This window comes from Petaurus breviceps, unplaced genomic scaffold, assembly GCF_028583685.1.
Source record: "Petaurus breviceps papuanus isolate PSGF00001 unplaced genomic scaffold, PetGlider_PUasm1.0 174, whole genome shotgun sequence".
Taxonomy (NCBI): domain Eukaryota; kingdom Metazoa; phylum Chordata; class Mammalia; order Diprotodontia; family Petauridae; genus Petaurus; species Petaurus breviceps.
The window spans coordinates 42,429,812-42,443,097 of NW_027185761.1; the positions used below are offsets into that span (position 1 = coordinate 42,429,812).

At 36.6% G+C, this 13,286-nt stretch overlaps 1 protein-coding gene across 12 annotated transcripts in view; it reads left to right on the top strand.

The window, feature by feature from the left end:
- FOXP1 (forkhead box P1) overlaps positions 1–13,286 on the top strand; it is a 689,298-nt gene that overhangs the window by 655,636 nt on the left and 20,376 nt on the right. For 10 of the 12 annotated variants that reach the window (XM_069084103.1, XM_069084105.1, XM_069084099.1 and 7 more), the window contains 3 exons: positions 11,362–11,563; positions 11,668–11,747; positions 12,347–12,448. In XM_069084103.1, coding sequence (XP_068940204.1) covers positions 11,362–11,563; positions 11,668–11,747; positions 12,347–12,448 — 384 coding nt within the window. The remainder of the gene's footprint in view (positions 1–11,361; positions 11,564–11,667; positions 11,748–12,346; positions 12,449–13,286) is intronic. The other 2 variants (XM_069084104.1, XM_069084102.1) reach the window with 1 other exon arrangement.

Here is a 13,286-nt window from a genome sequence, read left to right on the forward strand (position 1 = left end):
GAGCGCAGTTACTTACTTTACATAACTAGGTACAAAGTATATACAAATAAAGCCTTGCGGAGCAGGGGAAAGAGTGCTGACTCTGCAGTCCAAGCACCTGGGTTCCAGTCCTGACACTGACTGACCTTGGGCAAATTGCTAAAACTTGTCACTTCTCCATCTTTCAAATGATGGTCCAGTTCAGTGCATTCCAAGGTTCTCTGCTGCTTCCAACTGATTCTCTGAGCCTGCAGGCCTGGAGTAGGCAGAGGGCTCTAGTATCTGAGGGCCTCAGTTAAACCTTATGTAGGATGTAGCGTTTGACCCAAGTCTCATTGAAAATTATAGTTTCATGAAAAGTGTGTATACTGTATGTGACTACCTGATTAAAATGATTTTGTTTGCCATGTTGTTTTGAATGGAAAAGACTCCTTATCCAAACATATTGCAAAATATTAGACTGTCACAACTGAAAAGGACTGTATATCAGTTGGGATGTCTAACCTGTACTGTCTCCCCCTGTCCTGGTGTCCAGTCCCTTATTTCTTGCTTTGAGTGTCTAATATTGTAGGGAATAAAAATAATGGATTACATTTTGGGGGAGGGCTCCAGTTGGAAGGGTAAGTATGTTTCTGAATACTTCATGATCAATTCACTATGATATTGCTATATAAAAATGCATATGAGACAACATGTTGTCCCTTGTGTTGACACATCATTTTGTATCATTTGTTCAAAATGTCCTCATTTTTTTGTAAGTGAAAAATAAGGAATTATTGGCCTAAAAAATAAGAAGAAAAGAAAATTATAGATTCTAAGAGTAGGAGGTGAGAATGGGAATTCATTCCAGGCATGGGGGGACAGTCTATGCAAAAGGGAATAAAAGCTTAAAGGAACTTCAGAGTGATCAACCTTCTTCATGTACAAGCAGATAGTATTAAAGAAAAACCCATTGTCTTCTGAGAATAGGTAGTTGACCTGAATCCTGAATGACATTATCTTAAGGAAAGGTTCTTTCTTGGGCCTTATTTGATATTGCATGTTGTTATTGTAATGGTTGTGCTTACCAAATTTGTATATTTCTTTAAGAGTTCCTAGTAGTTTTAACTGATTATTCAAAATGGAGAGAGTGCTTTGGTTCTTGATTTTAAGATTTGTCAGATTTAAAGGTACACTGCCTTTATTTGATTTTTGCCTTGAGTCACTGTGTGAAAATTAATTGAGCGTTGACAATCTATAGTTAGTACTAGCAATTTTAATCAATATGCAATGATGCAGCATAATGGCAAAGTATTGGTTTATCTGTTTTGACTGATTTTTTTCTATAAATAAAGCAAACACACACCCATATATGTATGATTTATGGTGATAGAAATAAAACGGAGTCAGACTATTAACCCAGCAAATATGGTAGCCTGCCAAGATACAGTTGGCAGACAAAATTAATGTCTGAAACAGAACACATTACAGAGATATAGAACATAAAATCATTAAACACTCCACACATCCATTTTTACTAGAAAAGAATTCTCCATTTCTATGTATTCCATAATAAATGGCTGCAAAAGTGATGCGTAGGCTCCTAGAAAACAGCTCCCCAGCTTGACATAACTGTGGAATCCAGAGTCAACTCTGTTGGTCACACAACTTCTTCTTTTAGGAAGGGACCTGGGAATAACATGAACCCAGTGAAGCAAATTCATACCCTGAAATTACTTGAGTGACCTTTTGTCAGATGAGTTCAACCAGTCATGAAGGAAACTTCTTGCCAGGAAACTATCTGAAAATCTTCAAATCATTCTAGCCTGCAGGTGAACATTTCCTTCTGTGATGGGCCTCTGTATATAGACCTAGCAACATGGAGGAGAGAATAGGAGTTAGCTTCTATCTTTCCAGGTAGATTAAAAATAACAATGGTAGAATAAGACTTGGGTCTCCCAATACTAGGCACAGGGGCCTTTGCAAGCATCAGTGCCCCCTTAAGAAGAGGGATTTAAAACTTAAGGAGAAGTGATTGCAAGGAGTCCCGTATTGCTCAACTAGTGATCATTTCAGAGTATTGGCAGGCAGCACCATATGCAAGCCTACTTTAATGAAATCGGCTACAAAAATACCAGTTGGTGTCGCCATGAAGAGTAGTGGTAAGCCGCCAATAAACAGGGAATGGCAGCTGAAAAAAAAAATGAACAGGGAAAGAAGGTTTGTCTTGATTGGTATTAAAAAAATGTTTTACATTCTAGAAAATTATAGCTTTGATGGGGACCTCCTACTAAATTTATTTTTAACTGCTCTATTGAAAATTCTGTACCACTAGTCAACATTATCTCTCAGTTGCTCAGCACAGTGTTTCTTTATTAAAAGAAATAGGCACGAATATTTTTGACTGAAAAATTAATAGCTTTTGAATTCATACACAGCAGGTTTTCTTTTGCAAAGAAGTCCAATATCGCTGCACAGCACTTCTGTAACCATTTATTTAGAGTCCAAGTCAAGCCTTTGACAGCCAGAGCAGTGTTACAAGCCAACATAAAGAACTCCAAGATGTAAAGCAACAATAGGCAGTCTGTGTGAGGTTTGCCATTGTCAAATACATAGATTGTTTGGATTAGTTTATGTAAATGTACTGTTGTATTACCCTTTGAAAAAAAAAAGATCACATTTGTATATGAAAAGTGGTTTCCTTCACAGGCAGCATTATAAATTCCTTATCCTTTAACTTACATGTTAGAAGTAAAAATTGGTGCCTGACAGGCCTATATTGTGTGACATTCTGTTGTTGGATTGAAACTGCCTTCTTTTCATTTATTGAAAAATAGAAAATTTTATTATAGATACCATCTTATAAATCAGAAATTATTAAAATATGTATAGTGGGAGCATCTAGAAATTAATTATAAAATGTAGAAGTATAGTATTTTGCATAAATTTTGTCTTCCTTGTGAAAAAAATACGCATGCCCTGCCAACTCCCAATTCTTTTAACTTCGTGGTTCCGGGGATATCTGGTGACCATGTCTGTTGGGTGGAACTTTCATCAGTGGTTAATTTATTCCTCCCTAAATAATAGAATACTAGATGTAGGTCAGAATTAGTATCCATTTGTCTATCTCTTTATTTTAAACCAGTTGTTATGAATGGCTCAAACCCAGCAGAACATGTGGACTTTCATATTATGGCCTATCCAGTGGCAGGATGGTTTAGTAAAAAATATTTTTTTCTGTTTCTAGCTAAAGGACTTTTATACTTATTCTTTCACTTGTCAATAACTAGATAACAGAAAGTGTAGTCAAGCTTCTTACTTTGAAGGGAATGTCATTTGCCCAACATTTGCCATTCACCCTACTCAGTTGTCCTGGTGTCCCTTCACTTAGTTGCATCTAAAAGTTGTTACAGCACCTTCAGAAGCCATGACAAGTAGTAGATCCTTAACTTCTTGTTGGCATTGCCCACCAAAGCAAGCTTACTCCCTGCTGTAGTGTTTTTTTTTTCAAATCCAGTAATGTTAAATAACATGTTTTTTTACTCAATTTGTTCCTCAAGACCTCAGAAAGGGGATGAGCCTTTTTTTTTTATCATTGGTGGGTTTAGTTGGCTTGGTAAGTTTTCAAGTCAGTTTAATTCCTGCTCTATCCCAGGAATTGTGGTGAATGCTTTGAGATACACAGACCAAACCAAAGCAGGTCCTGCTTTTGTGGTGCTTCCCTCAAGTTCCCAAGGGCTGACCCTCCACAATTCCACCTCTGCCTATCTGCTTTTACTTCTACATTTCCCTGATTGAGAATAAAACACTTCCCCACAGTATAGAAATAAGGCTTAAAATGAAAAATACACTTGAAGAGGGTGACATATTTTCACTGGTGAATGTGACTCATCTCAGCCTTTCATTAAGGTATGAGAGGACTTGGAGCATCTGAAATTTCCAGAAAATGGAAAAAAAGAAGAAAAAAAAAGGTGAAGGGGATGTGAGGCTAGGAGCTTCCTGTTTGTCAAGCATTCCTGGTACATGGAAGGCCATTGGAGGTTTCACCAGGCAGTGACAGTTGTTGATCCATGCAGAATGTTCCTTGGAAGATATTTTGTTGGTGCATATATGTGCACAGTTAGAAGGAATTTCACTGTTTTGAGTCTTTCTGCTCAGATTCGTTATGAGCAAATCAAAACTTTTTCGCTAGAGGTATTCATGCAGAGATAGGATCATTTTATTCTGGATGTTGTACGGAAGATTCGTATTTCAGGGGTTGGATTGGATGATCAATAAGTTTCTCACTGAGATTCTGGCTCTACAATTCATAGAAAGATGAGAATATATATATGTGTATATGTATGTGTGTGTGTATATATATATATATATATATATATATAGTGATAAATTTGGTTGATGTATGTTGGTCATAGAGGCTCTGAATGCGGTTACATTTTCAGCCCAAATGAAGGAAACATAACTGCATATTGTTGGGAGGCAAAATCTTCCCCTTACCCTGTGAGTTTTACATTTAGATCCTTCAAAGTAAATGCTGTCATCTACAGTGTAATCTACTGAGGTATTTCCTTAGAGTATTGTACACAATGCAAAACAATTAACAACAACCCAATTGTATCTTCATTTTGACTTTTTAAAAAATCTTTTTTTTTTTAATTTCAACAAACATCACTGTGTCAGGAAAGCCAGAAATGATTTTTTTTAATACTGGTTAAAGTTACAGACTGCTTTGGAATATTACTTAACATCAAAGAACAACTCCCCATACAAGGGGAAAAAATAGCATTCTTTTATACCAGTGGACAAGTAATTATGTGTACCTGGTAGTACATCCATCTTTATGAAATTGACATAAAACATTTACAGGGGCTTGGGCATTTTAAATGAAATGCACTGTTAGGTATTCCTTTTTTATGTATTTTCTTTTACTCTACCATAGCAATTAGGACTGTTTGGAAAGTGTTTTTAGCAACTGTAAAAACAAAGTATCCAAAAAGCCTTTTAACTGTTGAAGTAATGACTGAGCATTCTAGTTACTGTAACTATACTTTATAGTTTGAAAAATAATGTTATACAGCGGTGAAAGGAGATTCTCAAATACAACACACAAAAGCCGTTTTTATATACTGTTTTTCATTAAGTCCCACTCCTCAACCTAGGTTTCTTTAGTATCACTGCCAATAATAACACCTGCTAAATGATTACTCTTTGCCAGAGCCAGCATCTAATATAGCAATGTGTCCAGACTGAAATAGTAAAGGAAGACACCAACTCCTGACAAAGCCTTAGGCCGCCACCCACTGCACTGCCCTCCCCTCTGTGTGGGAACTCCCCTGCTGCCTTTAGAAACAGTCTTTAAAGAAGAGTGATTAATGTCCAGACACTCTCAGCAGTTACAGCATCAGCTTTAGCTCTGATCTGACCAGCAGTACTGATGGCAGACAAGCTGGTTCCCCAAACTGACCATGCTGTCCTACTGTTCTGTACAATTAGGACACTTGGTATTTGGGTTTCAGGCTGGTCTTTTGTTCCTATAAGACATGAAATGAACACAAACAAAAATAAAACTGAGTTCCTGTGGAGCCACTTAAAACAAGTCCATTTCTGTCAAGGGGTTGCCTCACTGGTTTGTTTATGAAAATTGTTAGTGACTCACACATCTTTAAAGGGGAAGGAAGGTTACTGTTTACTACTAGTAGTAAAGGTTAATAAAAAATAGTTAGCAGGATATTGAAGGTTGATACAATCATGATAGCTTATGGAAATGCTGTATTAGTTAATGTTTCATTGCTTGTTATTTCACAGCTGAACTGCCAGGAGAGGAGTTCTGTCTCTCAAGTACAAATAACTTTCTTAATACAAAGAAAATAATAAATCTTGGGAGTTTCTTCAGTCAGTGTCAGTGACACAAATCTCTTAAAGTTTCAAAGAGGCTATCTTAGGGAGAAATCACCACACGATGGAAACTGCTGCAAACAAAATATTAGGTGTTACCAACTTTTCTAAACATAGCAACTTCTTTTTAAATAGAAAATGAACACAATAAGAAAAATCAGGTTTCCATCAGGAAAAGAAACCCTCCCAGTCCAATCCCTTCCTGCACTTTGCCCCTGTATAATTATCTTCTAAAACCTCAACTGCAATCAGAAACCAGGCACACATACACTTTCATTTCTAATTGATGATTATATTAAGATTTAATAGTTTACAATTAAGATGAATATTTCAAGATTATAACAAAACCAACACTATTCATAATTTGTGCTTATGTTCTAATTCCATAATTAATTTTTGTCTACATTTTATAGATACCCCTTCATTAAAAAAAGGAAGTTTGGGATGAAAATAGAGCCTGTTGCTAATCCTTTCCCCACCCTCAGTATTCTCTTTCCTGTGACCTCAGCCCTATAAGATCCCTCTTCAAGGCAAGTTGATAAGTATCATCAAACAGAAGTGCAAAAGTAAAACTTCGGTGGCAACTGGCAAGGTCGCCATTTCCTTCACTTGGTAGTTGGGCTACTTCATAGACAGTTATGGGAGAGGAAGCCCCCAATATTCTGGAGCCCCAGCTTCGTGTTGATTTCCTCACAGACTGCAGTCATGTTTAATTTGGAAACTGGGCTCTTTTGGCAAATTAGCAATTAGAACAATTTTGTGGGAATATGTATATGTGTCATTAGTTTTCCTGCAAATTAATAGCAAGAGCAGAGGTCAGGCAGAAATTTTCCACTTGACTGCAGCTCCTCTGTTGAGATTTGGCACTTTGTTTTGGAACGACCACAGCTGCTCCAAGCCACACTCTTCCTCTAGGAACTGTCTTTTAATTAGTTTACCTCATAGCCATTATTACAAATATTACTGCCTCCCCTCCTTGAAATAGAATTACTGTTTCTACAAAATATTCCAGTGACATCTTGCACCACTGCACATTGATGGTGGGGGTCATTCGAATGCAGCGTTTAATCATTAGATCACCTCCATAAGCATCTCCTAATTAGAGTCCTTACAATACAATTTTATCTGGTAATTAGCTGAGATTGGCTGCTTCCTCTGTAGCTTATTAGTAGCAGCCCAGCAGTGGGTGTGAATCACAGTGTCATTTGTCAAGCCTGTTAAAGTCCCCTCTTTGCTCTCTTCTTTTTCAGTATTTATTTCTAGTGGGTACCTGTACTCCAAAGCTTGAAGAAATGTTACCCACTTTCAGTTCTTTCAGTGGAGAATACTGACCTTTATGGGATATTTTTTTTTGGTCTTCTAGTAGAAGCAGACCAAGTGTTAAGCTTTTTTTAAAGTAAAATAGTTGAACGCCTTTTGAAATGGATAAAATGTTATCACTATGACTTTTCCAAAGGAAGAAATCATCGACTGTCCTTATACATGGATACCTAAAATGCTTTGGGTCTGCCAGCAGTTATCAGATGTTGAATGGACTTTGATTTTGTGCAACAGAAATAAAATCCAGTGGGTTTGATCTTTTTTTCCTCCTTATGAAATCTGAAAGTACTGATATGTTATTGCATGATGGAAGCTAGTGTTTACTCCATGTTAATTTTTAATATCCCTTTTTCCCAAATATATAAATGATGTATTGATTTATGAACCACTAGATAATATTTGTAAATTACAAAGAAAAAAACCAACAAATATTATAAGTGCAAATTCATTTAAAAAAAAAAACCTGTGCAACAAATTAGTTCCAAGGGGCAGCCTATAAGCCAAATTAGGAGTGATAATGATTTGTTCACTTTGTTAACTGATTATTAAGGAAATCATAAGATGAGCTCTGCCCTTTTAGGAGTCTGTCTGCCACCATGTTTTTTTTTTTTTTCCCAAAGCAGGATGACTCCAAGCAGGGACCTTCTGGCACAGTCACATCTGTAGAGGGTCTTGGTTTCATGAATTAATTTCTTTGGAGCTTTGCTTGAATTGATGCTTACGTGGACTGTGGCAGGCTAGCTCAATTGCTTTGAGTATGGTGCTAATGAAACCAAGCTCATGGGTCACATCTCAATGGGGGTCAGTTGACTTTATACTTTTCCATTGGCATAGTCTGCTCCCTTAACCCTGACCAGCTATCAGGTAAATTTGTGCCACTGAATCATAAGGGTAAGCCCTTCAGGAGCTTGTGGTTGGATAATTGCAAATATACCAGCAAAAAGGAGAGGGAGTGGGTGGGAGACAGGTCAGAGAAGTATTCTAAACAAATGGCCCTGCTTGGTAGAGGGTCACTAATGTCATCTTTCCAGTCAAATAAACATTTAAGTGCCTGAAGACACTGGAGATGTGCACACACACACACACACACACACACACACACACACACACACACACTCCTGACCTTGAGGAGCAGATGTGTTCTTTGAGGGGCATATATAACGTGTTATATGTTGATGTGTGAGTGTGCATTTGAGGAAGAAGGGAGTATTATTGGGGTAGTGAGAGAGGAATCCAGGAAGATTTCCCCAAAGAAGTGACTGAGATAAAGAGAGTTTCTGAGAAGCAGAAATAAGGAGGGGTGGCTGGGATATAGACTAGGAGTGGAGGGAGCAAGAAGACTTAGTATAATTAAACTGAGCTGGGAGATGAAATGTGGCGTTTGGTAAACAGCTAGTATTCTACATGTGGAGAATGCAAAAGCGAGTAATGCATTAAAATATGCAGCCCCTAAATATTTTAATTGATAGGTTGTGATATAAGAAGCTTTCCAACAGCTAGCAGACAACCCCCTGGAAAAGCATGTATATCCACTGCAAACCATTATGTAGGACTGCTTGGTGGGGGTAATTGCAACCATGTTAATTTCCACTTTTATTTTACCATTAAGTCCCTTATCTTGAATCTTTTAGTAATAACAGTGAGGTTGAGTTTTGTTGCCTCTAAGTCAGTCTTTATTGAAGCTCTTGTGATATCATTCTTTTAACTCTGCTTCCATCACTCTGCATCAGTTCAGACAAGATTTACCTTATTTCTCTGAATTAACTTGTATTCAAGCTTCCTTGTTGTACAACTGTGTGCCACAGTTTGGCTAAGCCCTTCCTCAATTGTTACAGATATTACTACCATGATTTTTTTTTTGTGGGGGGGGAATGGTAAATTTTATTGCTCTCACTAAATTCCTTAGGGCTTAAAATCAGTTGAGTAAGATATAAGCAATTCAGTAACTTTTCTTAGAAAATTCCAAAATTGTTTTCCAGAACCAATCCCTAGGTTTTTTTTTTCTTTTCCATTGTATTTCATCTTAAAAATTAATATCTCCAGGGGCATCTAGGTGGCACAGTGAATAGAGCACTGGCCCTGGAGTCAGGAGGACCTGAGTTCAAATCCAGCCTCACACACTGAACACAATAACTAGCCATGTGACCTTGGGCAAGACACTTAACCCCAACTGCCCTACCTTCCCCCCTCCAAAAAGCAAAAAAAAAATTTAATATTTCCTGAATCTTTCTGAATTTCCCTTAAAAATAGAAAATAGAAATAGAAAAAGTACATAAAACACTCAACTATGACGGAATTCTAAATAGAATGTATAGAAATTTTTTTGTTTTAATTATTTCAATAATGTCATTAGAAACAAAATAACTGTTTACAATCTCTAATATGCAAATATATTAAGATTCTTTTTATGATGTAGAGATTGACTCTTTTAGATATATTTATCCATTTGCATATATCTTAATCACATATCAATAAGATACTCTACCCCAAAAAGCCCTCCAATAAATGACATGATAATAGAAATGTGGAGACAGTTAAATAAATCCTTTCTTTCAATGATGTTTATTATAAAGAGTCTTGAAACTATTTTAAAATTATTTCACCAACAGCATAGCAAAGAAATTATTTCATCACAGTAGTGGTATGGAACTTCTACCAATGCAGATCTTAGTCCATCTATAATTGAGAGTCTTGGAAATGTTAAAGCAAAATTAGTGAAACATCTAGGATTTTTTGTTTATTTTTTAGTTGTGTGTATCCAGGCATCAAAACATATATGCTTACTATTATAATAAATATATTAAAATAGGTGTTATTTTTATTTTTTACAACAGCCAAGCTGAAAGTCATCATCTCTCTTCCCCATCTCTCACACATGCACATATGTGTGCTCAGAACCATCCATGGAATCACGGCAAATACTTATTAGAGAATTTCATACAGAATAGTGGCCAACTTATTTTGATGTAGCAAAATCCAAATAGCTGATGGCCTCTTTGGAACATTTGTAATACAATATTTTGCTTTTTTTAACCTGATCCACCTGTCCTTATGTTGCCATTTAAAGCTCTCTGGACACCTCTTACCCACCTTCCCACTCTTATTTCCTATTTTCCCCATCCTGGGTTCAGTGCTTCAGCTAACCTGCCCTTCTGACTGCCCCAGAGCTTCATATATTCTGTCATGTATGCCCGAAAGGCATTTCCTCCTTCCTTTTACCTCCATTCAGTTAAGCACCTACTATGCAGACCTTCTGCTAAGCACTGCAACTCCAAAGATAAAAACAAATGTCCATCCATGCCATTTATTTTCTTTATAGAATCTGCAGCTTCCTTCAGTGCAAGCACAGGTCCCATTGCCTAAACAAGGCCTTTCATAATGCCCCTTCCTTCCCAGCTGTTCTCCCTCTTGAAATTACTTTCTATTTTTAAATCCTCTTGGTATTTGCTTATCTTTGATCATGTTGTGTCTACCCAGTAGAATGTAAATTCCTTGAGGGCAAGGATTCTCTTTCATTTTTGTCTTTATCTCCCACCCAGTAGCTGTGTCTGACACAAAGAAAGTGCTTAATAAATGTTTGCTAAATTAGTCAACTCAACAAATTGAAAATCTGAAGACACACCCACGTCTATGAATGTCATTGTAATGTTAATTAGCATACATAGTAAATAATAATTTCTGGGTATTTATATAGTCATTTATTGAAATCATGAAAAAATAATTTTGTGAAAATGTCATTAGTTTTAAAGAAAAGCTTGTGTTCAGAATTCTCTCAGCAGTTATTTTATTATAGATTTTCATTTTATAGTCAGTGGATTTTAGTACAGTTTAATTTCAAGAGTATTGTTAGGCTTGTTTTAAAGGGGAATGAAGATGCCGAGTTCTTCCTCTGTCAAGTGTTCAGTCATTCTTTGAGATACAGGTAAAAACAACTGATCCATTTTCCAGACATCCCTCTATCTTTGCACTAGAATGTGCCCAACACTAAGAAAACAAGTACCATTTTTGCCAATCAAAGATAAACCACCACAGATAAATTGTCTCTTTCAGTGGAAATTCTCATTGAGTCTCCATTGACAGTTTCCTGTTCTGCTGATGTTTTCACAGTAATAAACCTAGATGTGCCTTATCCTTGCGTAGCTTTCAGTGAGTTTTTTTCAAAACAGACTTTCTTGTTTTTCTTCCTAGTTGAATCTGGTATCAAGTGTAACACTCTCCAAAACAGCATCAGAGGCTTCTCCACAGAGCTTACCTCATACCCCTACTACCCCTACAACACCCATCACTCCTGTCACCCAAGGACCTTCTGTCATCACTACCACCAGCATGCACAATGTGGGACCCATCAGAAGGCGGTACTCGGACAAATACAATGTGCCCATTTCTTCAGGTAACTGCTTTACTCCTCCTCTTCACTTAGCTTTTAGATGCCTACATACTAGCATTTGGATTTTTGTGGAAGTGAAAATTAACAGGACCATGATTCTTATTTAGCAGATATTGCGCAGAACCAAGAATTTTATAAGAACGCAGAAGTTAGACCACCCTTTACATATGCATCTTTAATTAGGCAGGTAAGTAAATTCCCCTAAAAGAGAACCGAAAAAAGCACACATGTCTCTGTACATCTTATATTGATGAAATAGATTTAAAACCGTTTAGTATGCAGGCATGCTCAAACCTTTTCTATAAGGTTTTTTAAAACTGCAATATATAACATAATTGCTTTTGATTAAGTATTACAATACGATGTGATTATTAGGAAATTCATTTCACACAACAGTGAAAATGAGCCTGTTTAAAGATGGCAAGTCAATTATCACAAGCTACAGTAATCTCTGATCCCTAGAATTAATCTCAGCTCTAAATAATTACTGAGCTTTAATCAGCTAGTGAAATGTTTTGCATTTCTCTTTGATTCTGCTTTATGAATGACTAATAAATTAATATTTCTGTAAGGAAACAGAAATAAAAACTCAAAACAATTAGATAATTCCATTTTGAATTTTGCTATTGAACTGTTAAATACAACCATTAATCTTAGATCGTTTTGTGAAAGTCTTCTTAGGATTTTTGCTCCAAATCACAATGGTTTAGTATTTTCAAAGAAAGGTATGATGGTGATTGTGATGAAATGGTCATAAATTCCCTTCCATTATTATTCATGTCGTAGGCTATTCTTGAATCTCCAGAAAAGCAACTAACCCTAAATGAAATCTATAACTGGTTCACACGAATGTTTGCTTACTTCAGGCGCAACGCAGCAACGTGGAAGGTAAGCCTTTTCCTACACCTTCCTCTTGTCTTTGGTTTCTGCCATGTCTAAAATAGACAGTGCCAGCAGATGACATGATACGGTTGTAACACCACGAGGGCATTAAATCTATATGGCTTGTTTTGACACACAAAAACGATCTCATCCACAGGAATGATTGGAGATTTGGCAGGAAACTTCTTCCGTCTTTGAAAAGCACTAATTGAAGCCTCTCATTATTGGCTTTCTCTCCCATGATTATACCAGTTCATCTGTGGTTGTTACTCTCAGCAGTGAAATTCTATCTTTCCAGCTGGAATATGTAGGATAAAGGGATAGAATGTTATATTGGGCTTGTCTTGTTACTTACACAAAGCTTTCATTCTTCTAGTCCTTCACCCACAACCGTCATTAGTGGAGATGGATAATTTGTTTCTCAACCAATTGATACCTGGAAAAAATATTCTACCATCTTGTCACAACTCTCTGGTTTATAATTAGGTTGGATCAAAACTAACCCATGGGAAGGGAAAAGCCAAAATGATATAAGCTAGGCTATTTATTTTTCAATAGACTGGTGTTTTGTTGTTGTTATTTGGGGGATTTTTTTGCTTTTTTGGAGTGTGATGAACTTGTTTTTCACAGTGTGAAGTGGCTTCAGACATAGTTACCACTCATGCCCCAAACAAAAGTCTTTTCCTTATGAATAGGAAAAAAAATACTTGAACCTCTTTGCAGTAATCCTAACCCTTTGCAATAATCCTTTGCAATAATCTTTCATTCAACTCCACGATTCTAGGAGTTTAAATGATTCACCTTAGGATAAAGCAAGTTCATCTTGGACACACCATTTCAAGTG